Source organism: Panicum hallii, chromosome 2, assembly GCF_002211085.1.
Source record: "Panicum hallii strain FIL2 chromosome 2, PHallii_v3.1, whole genome shotgun sequence".
Classification (NCBI taxonomy): Eukaryota; Viridiplantae; Streptophyta; class Magnoliopsida; order Poales; family Poaceae; genus Panicum; species Panicum hallii.
In genome coordinates, this window is record NC_038043.1 from 4,004,074 (window position 1) to 4,021,281 (window position 17,208).

Sequence of the window (17,208 nt, forward strand, 5' to 3'; positions counted from 1 at the left end):
TCCAACGTCCCCATCCCGCCCACAGCTGCTCTAACCAAACGGTCTTCTGTTTTTCCCACAGTAGCCTTTTCACAGCAGATTTTCCACAGCCCACAGCAGCTTTTTCAAAAACCACAGCCCAACCAAACACACCCTTAGTTGCTAGGAGAGGCCGATAAGGATCATTACAGAAACTTGTGAAATTTCCTACAATTCAAAGAGGCCCTTTGTCTTTTACGCTCAAGATCCAATTATCTGGACCACACAAAAGGCATGCAAATTACACTGCCAGACAATATAACAGATGGATTAAATGAGTACAAGGCAAAACTGCAATACTGGGCCAACACGTATATTACTAGAGCAACCATCAAAAACCACAAATGAAAGAAGTTTTAGCAGTGAAGCTACAATTGTCTACTGATGTCTCGAAATGATTCATATTGCACTACTACCTTAACAGCTATACTGGGATCGCCAAAGCTAATCCATCCAACCGCCACTTTCTTGCCTTGGTAGAATTAAGCAGCAGCTTTCCTTCCCTTCTGATGACCAAAAATAGCCTATGATCCATTGTTCCCGTAGTCAAAACCTAACATACCAACCACCATTCTCCAACCCCTGCAACATCATTCTGCACTGTGAAAACAAATGATAACTTCTTTTGCAGAAATAAATAAAGCACATCGACAAAATTCAGCTTATGTCAAAACTGCTAGTAAAGGAAATTAAGAAATTTTACACAATTTGGATTAAAAGGCATGCATATTTCTTCAAATCACTATTGGTGTACAAACAATCCTAGTAGACACCTCAACAGAAGAATATCCCTACTTTTATTTGGGACCCTACTTGGGATATGGGGGCGAATATTAAGGATCTTATACATGAAAAAAGAATCCTTATAAGACCTCTTACAGTCTACCACTTGGAATCCTCTGCAAATCATGACATGTGGAGTCCCACCTTTTAAACCATCTCCATCTCATTTAAGGTTAGCATACATTCAGTATTTCTGATCAACCAACTTACGGTTTATCATTCACACATGATGATAAGGAATAGGATAATACTGGATTCGATTTCCCAATCAACAATACAAAGAACAGTTATTAATGCATTTGGTTAACAATTAATCTGCCATGAATACAATAGTAACCCAAATATCGACTGTGCACAAGAACTTAGAAGCATTATGAATACTATAAGAAAACTATGAGTATAGAGAATAATCAGACTACTCACAAAGAGTATGATTGTGTTGCTTTGGCTGACTGATGTGATCACTATCTACTTTACGTAGTCTGTGTTGCTTTGGCTGCCTCATGTGACCACTATCCCCTTTATGTAATATGAACTTGGATGGCATAGATGCCAATATCAAGTGTGCTGCCACCACATTACTGGTCGGAATCGGCTGAAGGAGCTCAGCACTGCCACACCATGTGACCGGCACTTGATATTGGCTCAATTAACCCCACAGTGCAGCAGTAACATTAATGAGGTGGAAACAGGGAATAAAAGGGAGGGTGCCCTGAGGAACTAAGCACAAGACAGGTTTAGCCATATGTCATGAGACCATGCGAGCTAATAGGTTCAAAGTTCAACTAATCTAACTAGCCTCTATAGAAGATGAGCAATATTCATAGTTCAATAATCTAAATAGCATGTACCATAATTCAGCAATAAGCTCTGTATTTATCTGAAATATCATAACTTTTTACTTCCTTTACTATATAACGCCAAGTGAATCTAGCAGTGCATTTAGAATAAATTCAATAAATGTGCACAGGATAGGGAAAAAAAATACAGACATGGCAGTGGGTTGTTAATTCCCCTTGTGTGGGTACACTTCCAGACTTCCCCAAAGATCAACATGATTGCAAATTGTAAAATAGTAATCATCAATGGATATATTTACTAAATGCCAATGGATGGATGAGTCCAACTAGGGAAATTAAATAAGAATGAACAACACTACCAGTAGAAACAAGTTAACATTATCACATGGCATACATATGTTGCCAATTTACACTTCTTATACTAGTAAAACACAATTGAAAACCCTATCATCATATACTATGTCATTTTCATAAGTCATAGACAAAAATCATGACTAAAAATATATTAGGCATTTTAATGCAAACCATCAGCTAATAGGAAAAAATTTGTTCAGTTGATTTACCTAAATCAGTAAATCTACAGGATGAATGCCCAGATATTGTGTATGGCATAAGAGCAAGAGTGATTATTCACATGCAAGATCAAAAATTTATTGATTGTACAAGACCTAACCACACTTATTGTGTACACACAACTATACTAAGAAACAGCCATATATCACTCCAATTTACATTCATATTCTCAAAACACATATATGTGAAAGCTAATTTACACATGACAAGCATGTGAATTCACCAAACAAGAAAGATAATTTGTACGGTTATCACTTTACCATGAATTGCGTGACATCTTCCCAAGTGGAGCATTAAGAAATGCAACCTAACCTAACACGACGCGTTCATGTTATACAATCGCACCCGCAACCGGTGCCCATTGCAAATCAGTAGACATACACAATAATCCAACAGACTGCTCATGCCAGATACGAGTATATCAACACAATAGAATCTCTATAACATGGCCAATTACTCTGAATATTGTTTCACCGAATAATTTGGGCACTTATTCACATGTATAATCATCAAAGCAAGGACGAGAGTGCTTACCGTTGCTGCAGCGAGTCATCACATGCGCGGCTGCGGGCGCAGGATCATAATGATGATGTCGATGGCCATGAACGCGACGAGCGGGCTGAGGTCGAGCTTGCGCCCGAACACCGGCGGCATGACCTCCCGGCAGAGGGCGAGGAAGGGGTCGCAGAGGTCGCGCAGGGCCGAGAAGGGCTGGCGGTCCCAGGGAATGTTGGGGAACCAGGAGAGCAGCACGCCGACGAGCAGCACCTCGCGGTACACGCCGAGCCACCGCACGGCCGCCGACATGGCCGCGGCCACGGGGGCGCGCAGGGGCGCGAGGTTGACGCTCCGCAGGCCGGCCTCCAGCGCCGAGAGCGGCGACGACAGCAGCCCGCCCAGCGCCGTGGCCGCCGCCGACGCCTCCGCGGCGGCGCGCGGGGGCGGGGACAGGCGGAGGCCGCGGGGGGCCGGGCGCGCGGGAAAGGCTAGGGTTCTCGGGAGCGCGCGGGCGGACGGGCTCGGGAGCGCGCGGAGCAGCGGGGCCCGAGGGCACGGCGAGGTCAGGAGGCCGTACATCTCGCCGCTTCACCGGAGGCCGGGGAGCGGGCCTCTGGAAATTTCTAGAAGCGTCTGGGAAGGGGGGAGGGGAAGGGGAAGGGCGGAAGGAGGGAGGAGGAAGGCGACGGACGCGGCCGCCGTGCCACGGGAAGAAGAGGATATGGTTTTGCGATCCCGCAAGGTGGGCCCTGCTTGTAAGCGGGAGATCTGCTGCGGTAGTGGACATGGGCCCCTAACAATCACGAAGGCCGGCGGCCCATACAGGGAGTTTAAAATTTCAATACCACAAGCCCACACCGTACCAACCGATGGTGAAAACGAAAATGGAAAAAATATCACTCTGCGTAGCAATCAAATACAACTCGAGTACCTACATACAGCATGCTTGTGCTGTGTCAGTGGCAGCTTGCCTTCATCAGCCAGAGCTGCTTCAGTGGTACAATGACTATCAGACTGAATGTCCTTCTCAGTGAGCAGACTTCTAATTAGGGGCACATTTTGCAGGTAGCATGAACTGAACTCCCCCAGGATTGCTTGCTGCCAGTGTGTGCCAAGCAGAAGGTAAGAGGAAAGATCTGACCCAATCAAAACTGCTAGGTAGAACAGAGGAGCTTGCATTGGAGCCGAGATGCGCAGCCCAGAGTCTTCTCACTGCATCAGCATTCTGCGTACCTTCAGGTAGTTGGTGCTCAGCTACCTCTGCACCATGTTCAGCAATCAGATCATCCCGCTCCAGGAACTGCCTGGCAATTGTACCTCATGTGATGCTGTAGAATTTCAACTTGCACCATGCGTCCATGCCTCACCCTCAAAACCATCACCTTTAGAAAAACCAAGAACCAGGGTATCGCTTCCAGGTCAATCACCCTAGCTTTCACAATCAGAATGATCCGAGCCAGGTGATTTTGTAATCCTGTTCACACACCATCAGCTTCCCGAAAGTTGACATTGCAGCTTCCTCTACATTGTAGTGGCTCCAGAAATCAGGAGGGAAGCCAAGTAGCATCAACCAGTATTCCTGATCCGTATTGAAGGCTCTATTGTGCTCTATGAAGGAAATGTGCAGATCAATGAAATTATTCAGACTGTTGCTGATTCTGAAATCCCTATCATGGATGCGTCTGAATCTGACATACACTTGGCCAGGCTCAGTTAGTCAGTTACATGAATGGTAGAGTATACCTCATGAACTGTTGCCATTCCACTGCTTTACTGATGGAATCTGGAAGACCAAAATGAAGTAAACCGAGAGTACAGTTCTGCAAATCCATCGAATCCTGTTCGCCCTTGGATGACGAAGACGAACTGAGACGGTCCAACACCAACGGCATGTGCAGCTAGTGTTTCCATCAACTGCTGTCTCAACCTGACTGGGACACAGTACTGCTTACAGTAAAAGAAGGGATTTGGGGGAATTGTTCAGAGATGTATAGGTAATAAAAACTCGAGGAAGATCCAGAGTACTGTACTCGCTACATTTGAAGTGAAGCATTTCACATGAACATTTTAAGAGATTCTACATTTCTGGATGCCTATGACTACGATGCTGTTCTGACTTGTAAAAGCACACATCCACAAATATTCTGTGCTCCGTGCCAGCAGTTACCGTTTTACCCACGCCATTCTTGTGGAAAACCTCACATACTGGCAACAAGGTCTCAGCCTACTATATGTCCTTAACAGTCTGCACCCGGTGGCATCTATCTGCGGCCACGTTTGCGCAGGAGAGGGTGGGGATGAATGAACCTACGACCACCATGTACACAAGATTACTATATCTTCAGGACCTCTGCTACGATCGGAGCATTCCATGCTGTACACCCTTCTGCTCAAAGCCAATCATATCGAAGATCCATTTTGAAAGCTGCTACTGCCGCTGTGCCGCACCACCAGGGGCCACCTCAGAAGCTTGCAACGCGAGTGAAAGTTCCAGCTGTTGCAAAGGGACACACATTAGTTAGACAAGTGTGGGGAGAAAGAAAAATAGAAATGAAAAGGAGGCACAGGCATATAAAACTCTTGTGAGAGACAGACCATGGTTTGCATTAGTATTGCACATGACAAATAGTTGAGGATAACATTAAACAGGACAATTTGTAGAGCTGAATAAAACTTACTAGCACGATCTCTGGGGCAACAGATCACTAAATTCAGTGTTCAGATGGGTCAGGACGATGTCCATAGCATATTGCTTTTGCCCATAGATCCAACCGCTGCTTACTGGTCAGAAAAAAAAGGTACATGTATACCAAATAAATACTAGATTTACTCTGCACTAAAGTAAGTAGGACGCGAACAGCACAAAACACTTTCAGAAGTATGATCATACCAACTTCCATTGCATTTTCATTTCTTTTAAGCTCTTCGACTATCCGAATGCAGTAGTCTATACCTGAACAATTTCGGGTGAGATCACATTGGGAGCTAATAATACATATAGAAAGGAAGAGCATATTGCATTGCAAGTTGGTTAAGGCCTTAGGCAGTGGAAACTAGAAAGATATCTCAACTAGATAATGCATTCTCTGAAATCAGCTAAATGTGTTAAAAACTTACGCATACCATCGGATTGACTATCTGTGCAGATTCCTGTAATGCCAATCACTCTGTTGCCGTGAAAAGCTTCCTGTTAAGAGCAGGGTGACTATAGAATTAGAAAAAAATGGGTTAAAATGTGCAATATACCCATGATGTAGGAATCAAAATGTAAATACCATGCTCTCAAGAAGATATGCGATATATGGAAGCCCACTTGCAACTGGGTGTACAATGACGCTGAAGTGCTCAGCAGGTGTTATTGCAGGGAGGACTACAGGTTCCCCAGACTGGTCAACCATCAAACGGATCTATTGTAACATGTAGGTACATAGCTGTGTAAGGCTGTAGGCAAAAAGGAGAATTGAAATCTATAAAATTACTGAAGATAATGCTAATGAGAACAAGGAGTTACCTCACGGAATCCAGTAGCATAGGTAGAGGCATCACAATCTGTTATGCACACAAGGACATGAAAAATTAGTGATAAAATCATGTGATGTAACCCAAGAAACTGAAGGAACAATTCTTACGGATGATGCGCCCGTGGCAGTGCTTTACCAGTTCTTCTACAATTGAGAACACCCAAGAAATGGCTGCAAAAAGTATTGTTTAAGAGTACATATCTAGACAGCAAACAGAAAAACACAAAAGAAAGTGGGATACCAATTGCATTCCAATCAGAAACTATCCCTCTCATATCGACAACACCATCTACAAAAAAGATCGCCTGCGGAACACATGATTTTTCAGTTAATATAACAAGGCAAAAAGATCGCCTGCGGAACACATGATTTTTCAGTTAATATAACAAGGCCCAAAGGAAATATGCATATGAAGTAAACTAAAGATACAAACATGCATGAGTGCGCAATACAGCCTAATCTTATGGAATTAGTTTGACATCAAAACCAAAGCATTAAAACTGCTCTGATTCAAATTCACTCCAGAACAAGTTTTCGGAGATAACCCCAGAAAAAGGTAGGTACTTCCAGAATTGGGCAACTGTCACTACCATTGCAATCAACAAGCTTTTTTCTATCATATTCACAGGTGAGACAGCATAATATGTTCTGCCGGGTAAGATTTCATGTTCAACAAGACGGCGCCACTCAAAGTACCAGACTATGTCTTCTGCTAATCACTATCCACCGTAGGGATCTTAACTGATAGATGCATTCATGACTTTTGCTTTTTCAAACAGCAGGAGTATATTCGTGGGTCATGGCCATACTACGCAATGTGCAAGAATGCTTTTAGGAGGCCAATATTTTTGTATAATTAAAGTAAATAAAGAAAACTCCAGGTCTGTTTGCTACAAACAAGATATCTCAGGTAGCACCACACAGAAACAAACAAAATATCTTCTCTTAACAGAATTCTCTGTTCTAATAGTTGAACTTGAAATAAGATTTATTAAAAGAGTCAAAATAATATGTACATGAACTCAAAACGATTTGGTGAAAATCTCAAATAGTAACAAAGGGATTCATCCAAGGATCAATGTTTATTGTAAAACAGTATATATTAAACATGAAGAAACCTTGCTAAACTATTCTTCAGTACGAAGATTACAGAACCCATTGCAGATATATTATGACCGGAAGAGAGCTATTCTTCAGTTCAAGTTATAGAACTAATTTCAGATAAACCAAGGAAATCTTTTCATAGGTTAAGTTTGACAAGATCACTATATTATTACTGCTAATAAAGAGAATATTTCTAGCTATGTCGACGTTAAGATGAGTCAGCAAGAACTGTTCTTGCACCATAATTCCTATGTTCTTGGAAGGAACACTACACTCACAGAAACATAACCCGAAAGAATAGCAGGGTGCAGGACAACAACGCAAGGCACGGGGACCAAATCTTTGGTGCGAAGAAAAGGGGCAGAACATTTGACCAGTCAATCAAGAACTACCCCCGAGAAGCCTACTACAGCACCAGACGCTCCAATTTATTTGGCTAGTTCAAAGTGCTCTTCCCTGCAAAATAAGACCAACTTCTACAGAATTCCTTCAATAAAACAGCCCAATTCATCAAGAACCCTCTCCTTTTCGTACCAAGAACAAGAAACATAGCCCAGATTATACAGCATTCCCACAGTAGAAGGGCCCAGCTCATCAGGAACCCTCCCCCTTTCGTACCAAGAACAAGAAACGTACCGTGGCTTCATCCTTGCAGTCCTCAAAGGTGCCCTCGTCGGGATCGAGGATGACGCCCGACATTATCTTGGACCCCGAACTGCCCCAAGCCTCTCGGCCTCCCCTTCCTGGAAGAGCTCTTGCTCTCCGAGAGGCCAGCAACACGGCTCTTCTTCCCCCGCGCGGCCGCGCCTTCTTGCAGAAGAAGCTTCTTGATCCGAGGGAGGGGGTCCGTGCTGCTGCGCTGCATTCTACGGAGGTTTATATAGGGGTTGGGGGCGGAGGCGGGAGGCACGCGCTTGGAGATCGTAGCCAGCGAGCAAGAAAGCAGAGGGCTCAACGGCTCGACCACGAGCGCGCGCTCGACTTTGGGTTCGGGTCCGTGGGGTCTGGACCGCGACCCGGGTCTAGAGGAGCGGCGTGCCTCCATGGCGGCGTGCGGGACAGGGGGCTCGAGCCCCCGGGAAGAGAGGAAGGAAACGACGGGGAGCTGCCGAACTGGGGGAACGGTATAGATGGCCAAATGGGCTCGGTCCGGTAGGCTTCACTGAGCACGGCAAGAAAAAGTATAACACTAGTCCGGTCCGGCCCACTATAAATATGATCAGTGCCAATCTGACCTGGTCCAACGTGCCGTGTCTAGGGCGGGACCCCGGCACGCAGTGCCGGTCCGAACATGACACCGCTAACGGGCTAGCACTATTCAAGTCGTTTAACATCTATCTCTCTTTCTCTCTCTCATCCCCCCCCCGAATCCCTCTCCCAACCTCTCGTCTCTCTCCCTTCTTTATCTTCCTCCGTCTACCCCCTCTATCCCCGCCGCCCCTTCGATCCCTTCCCCCCACCGATGGAGGAAGCAGCTGGCGCGTGCGGCGGAGGCGGGCAGCCGTCCGGTGGCGCACAGGGGCCGGCGACCGATGCGCAAGCGGCGATGATGGTCGAGGCACGAGGCAAAGGACGGCAGCCGGCGCAGGAGCATGCGTGGTTGGCTAGCGTGGGCGCGGTAGAGGCCGGCGGTCGGCATGCGAGCAGGGGGATGGCCCAGCGTCTCTCGCCACGGCCTCCGCCACCGAGGTCAGGCTCGAGTTGGCACGCGCCTGTACCGTGTTGTACCTGGACCGAGAAGCCACCAGGTAGTGCCGGCACAACACGGCATGACTAAGCCGTCATGTCAAATCATGTCGTGCCGAGGTCGTGTTAGTGTCGTGTCGTGCTGCGCGGTCCATTTGCCCATATAGGGGGGGGGGATTCGCGGCCGCAGCTCCAGCGACTTGAATGCCTCTTAGCTGGGCCTAGGTGGGCTTCATGGCTACTTTCATGGGCCGGCCTTCCTAAAAAGAAAACACGCCAGTCATGCGCACACTTTGGATAGAGCTGGCCAAACAACCCATTAGCCCGAAAATGAGTCCAGTTACTTTATGGGTTGGGCTGGACTTTATGGGCTGCAGTAAGGCAAGGCAAAGGACACGGCTACTGGCCGTAAATTAGACCGGCCGCAAGGCCGCCCCGTTTTGAAAAAGCAGTGGATGGGTGCATGCATGTAAGGGCGCAAGGAGAGAAGGAAAAAAGACGAGTAACTAAGTGCATGCATGCACATAATTTCAAAAATAAAAAAATCATAGTTTCAAAATCAAGCATCGAAATCAAAATCCGAATACACAGCTGTGTTTGTTTTAATAAAAACTTCAAAACAAGATCTCACACCACTATATTTCAATGATATAATTTTTTGAGAGAAAATATTTTTTAGTGTATTCTAATTTGCTTATGATGTTTGCAAAATTGCTTATGGCTTTACAGAATGTTGCTTCACATGCGTGAGTTCATTTAAGTGGATATTGGTGTTCATGTTGTGAAGATAGATTATTTGGTGTCATTAGTGGATGGGGGTAAACAACTTTGTTGATAGGCGAATGGTTATTGCATGATCAATAGTAAGCAATCTTAGTAGATCAATTGGGCATTTCAACTAATTTATTTTGGTATTTTTCCATTATACATAAAGTAATTTATGTGTCTTTGTAAAATATTATCGAAACATATAAAGGGGGTCTTGTTTTGAAGGTCTCTTCGAAAGATATACAATTGTGCAATTATAATTTGAATTTGATGGGTGATTTAAGAACTACAACATTTTAAAGTTTTAAAATTGCTTGCATCTGCCACAGCGCGCGGGGTGGGTGGTAAATTTAGGCTGCCTTTTCAATAGCGCAAAGGCATAGCCGGCCATAATAAAGTCATTTCCAAACTATAGGTCGCATTTCCTAAAAAAAACATATAGGTCGCATGTGTGGAATGCGTTCTATCGTACTATCGAAATATTTTTTTCTTCTAGGACAACAGTTGTAACAACTGTGAAATTTGTTCCACCCTGAAAATGATCGGGGATAATTAAGTGAGATTTTTTCAGCGTAAAGAAATATTCCACTAGTGATCTTGGCATGGGAGGTCGGAATATGGTGTGCAATTACCATCGGCTTGGATTCTGGGAAGGCAAGAGGATGATGCATTAGAGATGAATCAATGCGGCCACAGTAGACGGGAGTTTGTCGAAGATAGGATGAGAACATGGGTGCAACTATGTGCACGGTGACGATGAGGACGAAATACTATGTGCACGGACCTATGTGGAGGCGAAACGGGGTACTGGCTCCTCACTGGTCAACAAGATTTCTTTAAGATATGATACATTGTTAGCACAGTTGTGAACCGGTAGATTAGCTAAGTTAGCGGTAACTGATGGCCCTATATGTCTCACGTTCCGCCTCTGACTATGTGTCATATATGTGAATGGGAATCATTTTAACACACCCATGGCAAGATTTTGAACATTCCTTATTTTCCTTAAGGAACATTCTTTTTTACCTTCATAGAGTATTTTTTTTCATCGTAAGTTTAACATTTGGTTCTATAGCATTTTTATTTTTCTCTTCTTGTGGAATATTTATGTTCCAATACAGAAAAAATATTTAGCGAATGAAAAAAATATTCTTGTAGAATGGCAAAAGCACTGCTGAAGAGTGCACAATAAGAAAGATGACTTCTAGTTACATAAACATCTCCTGCGAGAAGGTTGCCGTGACTTGCAAGATAGAGGGAAAACGAAGAAGGAGAAAAAAAAAAGATAAATTTACGTGCATTGTTCATGGACTGAGGGCGAGATGGGAGCATGCAAGTGATGGTGGTCTTATTCATCACCGTAGCGGAGGCCAATCGACCCTAGATACGGGCACATCAAAATTGTGCTCAAGAGCATGACATTGGGTTAGGTTACAAGGGGCCACTAGTCTTTAAGCATCAAAGAATGCCAATATAGGCGATTCAAAGATAAAGAGCAATAGGCATCTTGAAAATTATAGTTTAAGGAATAGGGTAGTAAATCTGATACTCCATCTGTTTCAAATTATAGTTTATTTTAGCAAATCTAGATATATATTTGCTATGTATTTAGATATAGTGTATATCTAAATGCATAACAAAATTTATGTATTTAATTTTTTCAAAATAATCTAAAATTTGGAATGGAGGGAGTGCCATTTAAGATAACCATTTTTGTGTTGGTATAGCGTGTAAAGAAAACTAATCGACAAAATTCTACGACATAGGGCAAAACACAGTGTGTATAATAATCATCCTAAATCTTATTGTTCGTATTCTCATAATAGCTCGAGAAATCTTCACATCATCGCATACTTGATACTGCCATACTCCAACTCGATAGCGCCACGCGACGCTTCTCCTCCTCGAGCCGGCGGACGCGCTCCTGGATCAGGCGCCTCCGGACCTCGCACCGCTCCCGCAGCTGCGCCGCCGGCAGGCGCCGCGCCTCAGCGCCGCGCAGGCGGCAGCACGAGAGCCTGACCCGCCCGTTCCAGACGAGCCCGCCGTCGAGCTCCGCCACCGCCGCCGCGGCGTCCCGGCGCTCCGAGAAGGTGACGTACCCGTAGCAGCGCGTGGTCCCGTCCGGCTCCCGCCTCACCCGCGCCGAGCCCGGGACGTAGGAGGCGAACCTGGAGAAGACGCCCGCCAGGAAGGCCTCGTCCACCTCCGCGCCGAGGTTGCCCAGGAACAGTTGGAACCCTGCATCCGTCGTCGACCGTCGTCGTCAGCGAAAAGGGGAAATTTCAGTTTTTTCATGACGAGATGCTGCGTGCATGCACGTACCGTTAGCCTCGGCCCTCCTCAGCTCGCCTTCGTCGTCCAGCGGCGGCGCCGGCGCCGGCGGGGCGACGACGTCCTCTGGTGAGCGCTGCATTGCGGGGCGGCGGGTGGGTGGATCCGCCGGTCCGGTCGATTTTGACGGCGAAGACGAAGACGACCTGCCGCAGCGATTGCGCTCGCGCTTGCCACACCACGGGTGGTCGCTTTTATAGCGAGGCGAGAGGGGGCTTTGACGAGTCCGAGACGGTGCAGATCGACTTGCAGATTGGAGCTTTGGGCCTGCAGGCTCAATCCCTTTGTCGTGGGCTTGTACACGGGCCACCACCTCATAGTGGGCCGTGGCCTGACCTGGGCGCCTTCCGAGCGAGCCTGGGCTCGCTTTCAAGCTTTGGGCCAGGCTCGACGTTCTGCCTCGGGTAAAATCTTGCTTGGGCTTGAGCAGCTGACGAAAAAAAAAAGGATGCACAGAGGGAAAAAAAAAGAAGAAGAAAAAAGGATGCACAGAGGACATGGGTGCACAGTAGACTATAGTACTATAGATGCTTTTGCCTTTCCAATTTGGTTGTCCTGATTGGCTCTTTTTTGCTGGGAGATGTAAAGAACGAAGCATGACTTGTTTGTTTCTGTTCTGACTTCTGTCTTCTGACGAGGCATGCACGTACGTATGCCTTGCCTTGGCATTGTGGCAGGGAGATTCGGGTGCACGATGCCCCCATGGGCTGCTCACGTGGCGCGCAAGTTTTGCCGACATGCGGCTGCACGCCCAAGACTGGTACGCGTCCAAGCTGTACCTCCATGATAGAGACGAGCTGGCTGGATACAGACGTTCCGGCACGAACCGGGCGTCTCGTATTTCTTCGCCCAACAGCAAACTTTTTGGTGATGATATGATTAACATTAATCAAGAGAAGGCGACTGCCGGCTAGCACTCCATCTAATCACCTTAGCTGCCAAATTAATTAGTACTTTTGCTACGGGCAGATCGCGAGTTCTCGACACACAGCTTTTCATGAAAAGTGTACTCTTGCTATATATTTCTTATAAATGTATATGTCACGCAACAGGACGTTTCTATTTCCGAGCTCCAAAACACTACAAGTTTTTCTTTACATTTTCTAATAGTTTCTTATGGGTGCATACGGCTTTTGATACATTTGGATACCTAACTAGCTACCATAGTAGTACATAGTACACGACAGATGAAAAGATATAAGCATATCTTGTATTGAAAACACTAGTTGCTTTGTGACTAGGGTGAGGGTACATACTACATAGTAGTACATCGCAAAGCTTATTTTGGCATAGCTAAAGTTTTTCCGGATCTAGGTCCTGTTTGGCATAGTTATTGTATTCAGCTTCATCTGTTTTATGCAAATCGAGATACTATAGTGTGAAATTGTTTTATAAACTCGAGCTAAAATGAACTAGAAGCCAAGTGAAGCTAGTTTTTCTAGCTTCACCAGCTTTAGCTTCACTGGTGAAGGTGTTTTGGCATAAGCTATACCAAACAAGGCCCTAGTACGTGCAGTTCCTTCATATATCGGCTTGTGTGCAAGTTGAACAACACGGCATGATTCGATGTACTTGATTACTTGAGCATGCAGATCGTGGTGTACCGATTCAGCAAGATACTGTACTAGCACTTCGTTCCCATTAGTAACTTCGCCGCGATCGCTTTGCTTAAATGTATCGCGCTGCTGCACACCTTTAGTTGTACCACGGATGAGTACGTGCACGGCTAGCTATATACATTCATTCATTATTGAAGCTAGCATCTACATATCTCGTCTGGAATTATTGCCACCTCCCCGGCCAGGGCCGTGCGCAACAAGCAAATTTTGAGGCCACCAAAACTAAGAAAATGATAAAAGCCATTGCATGCACGTCAGTATGGACGAATCAGAAATACATGCTTAGGCACGTTCGTGAAAAGAAAGTACGAACGAAGCAGAAAAACTTAACAGGTTTCTGTTGTGCGAATCTGAGGTACCAGGCATTATATTATTTCCCTACAAAACATCGTCAAATTCATGCGTTCCAAAGAAAAAGAAAAAACCATTTTGTTGAAGTGCGATAGTAAGGTGCTTGGGCTCATGATGTCCTGGATTAGGGTAATCGTGCACTTTTAGCTAGCCACACTTGCGCAAAGCTTACGGGTAAGGAAGGGACACAGCGGGCCCCACCAAATGATTGCAATCAGGGCATGGATGGTTGCATGCAGGCGGAATGCATGGTGCCGGATCTCCATCTGACCGTATCAGGCACAGTGCCGAGGCTGCCGCAACATATCTCTCCTGCGGAAAAGAAGCCGCCGCAACCCACGCACGACCCCGATGGGACGGGACGCCGCGGCGGAGCCAGACCGGACAAGCAACCGATCCCGTCCCGTAATGGCGGGATCGGAGCGGGTTCACCGCGCTTCTAAAAATACCATGTCATCTTTAAATATTTGACTAATCGATGAATAAAACTATATCTTCCAATATAAATTTTATCTTACAATTTCATATGCTAGCATATGCCCACTCTTTTAATCGTTTTAGCTTTTTAATTTATAATTTTTGTTATACATTTACATATATAGATAAATATATATATATTTTTTATTTAGGTGCATAGCAAAGTTTATGAATCTAGAAAATTAAAAATAAATAATAAATTAGAACGGAGGAGTATATATCATTCAAATGTTGTATCTAAATGATCAGTAAGAATTTAATTATTGGAGCTAGGTATTTACTGAACTCATTGGGAATGACCTTTATTTAGCAAGCTAGATAAGCTCGGCACCGATCGGTGACTCGCGTGTCCGCCGGGAGTGAGAGCGAGCGAGTGACACGACGACGGCGTGATGGCGGCGGGCGGCCGGCCATGAGCTAGCGTGGCCGTAGCTAGCTCATTAGCGGCATCGGCGTCGCTTGCGGCCAAAGCGATGGTGATGGCCGCGCTGGTCGAGGTGGGTTATTAGCTCCGACGGGACTGGGCACTGGTCATCAGTCCCATCCGGCCGTCACTGAAGATGGCCGGCCCTGCATCTCCGGTGATCATGCTGTGCTGCTGCGGGGTGGAATACCAGCATGGCAGCACGGCGGCTCGTGGCGACGGGGTTGCACGGCGTGCAGGTGACACCTTGGAATCGCTGACACGTACGCGTCGACATGCTCGCATGCCAAGGCGATCGAATAGGTGAGGTGGCGTGCCATACTTGGCAAGTGGCGACACTTGCTGACACGTCATGTGCATCTGCGCATGTTTCCATCAAGCGCGCTGCTACGCATCCAAGATCCAACCACGTCGTCCGACACGTAACGTACACGGTGCTCCTCATATACGATCATCCAACAACTAATCCGATAGCGCCACACCGACTAATGGGTTAGGTTGTCTCGTTCGGGTTTGTGGAGCTGGATCCGGCGTGCCCCGACGACGCTGGCGTCAGGCGCAAAGCTGATTCTGCGTGCGCTCGTTAGGATCGCTCCTAGCAGGGTGATGCAGACACGCACCGGCGGACATGCATAAGTTACATATGATATGAAAGTTGTGGTATAAAATTATCAATTGAGAATATGTTGTGAAAAAATTATGCGTGCAAGTTATATGTATATACTATAACTTTCTGCTAAGTTGTCATTTCAAATTTTTTCCAAGAAGTTATAGGTATACGGTGTGCATGTCGTAAAAAGTTGTGCTACAAAATTATTTAGCAACAAGAAGTTATATGTCTAAATTATGTATATAAATTATGATATTCCAAAAATAAAAAGTTGCTGGAATTAAATTTTCCAAAATTGGAAAGTTTATGAGAGCACAGTGATTGTCGGATCGCCCGCTGAAAACCATCTGAGCGCGCGCGGCCACGAATTAGTGGTGGCCTATTGGCTTCAGGCGCGGTCATGAACGAAATTAAAGGGTGCAAGTTCCAAATTAGCTTCGTTCTCATCTGATCAAACACCGTGCACCGAGGATTAAAAAAGAAGAATAATGGCGCGCATGGTGCCGAACGCGTCCACGGGAGGAATCGCTTCGGGGTGCGGGGCGCCGCTCTCCGTTGGCATGACGTCGCCTTGCAGTCGTAGGTTGCCAATGGATACCTTCCGGAACGTGCTTCCCGGGAGAAGGAAGGGGGAGAAGGGGGGAGAGGGAAGAATACGGAACTGCCATGCTGAGACTTACAGTAGCCCTCGCAGCGCGGTGGAGCATTTGGGCGCCAACAGGGACCCGATTTTTCCGGTGCGGGGTGGGTCTGCATCGTGACGCTGCCCCTCGTGCAACATTGCTTTTGTTTTGAATCTTATGTGGCTCCTCGAAAGTCAAGCTCTCAAGCATATCCCTACTGTTTTCAAGCTTGGTGTTGGTGGTCCTCACAAATTCTATGAACCGAGAAAAAAGAGTTTTTCTTGGATGGAAGCCCTAGTTATTTCGGATCATTAGCTTAACTAAAAGTTATGATAATATGAGCTAGAGGGACGTTTCCACGTAATTAATGTAGAAGGAAGATAGATGGTCTAAAATACTAGCTTGCAACCATAATTAATCACGTGATATAGAAAACGCAATTGGGTACCCGCATGCACTGTTTAGTTTATATCGAGCTAATCTGTCTTGAACAACTTCCGACTACCATTTCAGTTTAGTTTATTTCCTTTCGAATCTCATGATTTCTAGAACGTTCGGGGATTAACAATCAATAAAAGCTCTTATAGGAGAAAATAAAAACATATAAACTTGCCTTTTAGTTATGCATTTGGAAAGGATGTAGTGCCTTACCAATACCGAATATGATTGCGAATGCCTATCGACCCATTGCGGCTGTGACATATTGGAAGTTCTTAGATCTAGACTGTGTGCCGATTCATTTTTTTATTTTCATTCACTAGCGAGACGTCTGGATCCAGTGGTTCAACGGGTTGAATCCTTCATCTCCTATGCACATCAAATTGATATTTTTTTTATCTTCTCATGGACGATGTGATCGGATGTGAATTCAAATCCTACCAAGCCAATGACATCTTAGGGTACGAACATCGTGGAGGAATACCTTTCCTTTAGGTTTGAAGACTGCGACTGAGACAACGATGTCCAGTATGGGGTAGCTAAAAATATTTTCATTTCTTTTTTCTCTATTTTTTTTAATT

At 45.6% G+C, this 17,208-nt stretch overlaps 3 protein-coding genes across 5 annotated transcripts; all 3 read right to left on the reverse strand.

The window, feature by feature from the left end:
* Window positions 1-259: 259 nt before the first annotated feature.
* On the reverse strand, window positions 260-3,381 carry LOC112882678 (ylmG homolog protein 1-2, chloroplastic-like). 2 transcript variants are annotated; one of them, XM_025947788.1, is made up of 2 exons: window positions 2,709-3,381; window positions 260-618 (listed from the first exon to the last, which is right to left on the reverse strand). In XM_025947788.1, exon 1 carries the CDS (start codon window positions 3,249-3,251, stop codon window positions 2,727-2,729), a length of 525 nt encoding a protein of 174 aa, XP_025803573.1. In that variant the 5' UTR covers window positions 3,252-3,381; the 3' UTR covers window positions 260-618; window positions 2,709-2,726. The 2 variants fall into 2 exon arrangements, with proteins under 2 accessions (XP_025803573.1, XP_025803572.1); XM_025947787.1 differs by having other exon boundaries at window positions 285-600; window positions 2,709-3,380.
* Window positions 3,382-4,692: 1,311 nt separating this feature from the next.
* On the reverse strand, window positions 4,693-8,537 carry LOC112882941. 2 transcript variants are annotated; one of them, XM_025948139.1, is made up of 8 exons: window positions 7,934-8,537; window positions 6,435-6,498; window positions 6,302-6,364; window positions 6,184-6,221; window positions 5,948-6,079; window positions 5,796-5,859; window positions 5,563-5,625; window positions 4,693-5,166 (listed from the first exon to the last, which is right to left on the reverse strand). In XM_025948139.1, exons 1-8 carry the CDS (start codon window positions 7,994-7,996, stop codon window positions 5,135-5,137), a joined length of 519 nt encoding a protein of 172 aa, XP_025803924.1. In that variant the 5' UTR covers window positions 7,997-8,537; the 3' UTR covers window positions 4,693-5,134. The 2 variants fall into 2 exon arrangements, with proteins under 2 accessions (XP_025803924.1, XP_025803925.1); XM_025948140.1 differs by having other exon boundaries at window positions 5,563-5,619; window positions 5,790-5,859.
* Window positions 8,538-11,594: 3,057 nt separating this feature from the next.
* Window positions 11,595-12,167, reverse strand: LOC112880182 (RNA-binding protein 42-like). Its single transcript, XM_025944688.1, has 2 exons — window positions 12,077-12,167; window positions 11,595-11,992 (listed from the first exon to the last, which is right to left on the reverse strand). Exons 1-2 carry the CDS (start codon window positions 12,165-12,167, stop codon window positions 11,595-11,597), a joined length of 489 nt encoding a protein of 162 aa, XP_025800473.1.
* Between the last annotated feature and the right edge of the window lie 5,041 nt (window positions 12,168-17,208).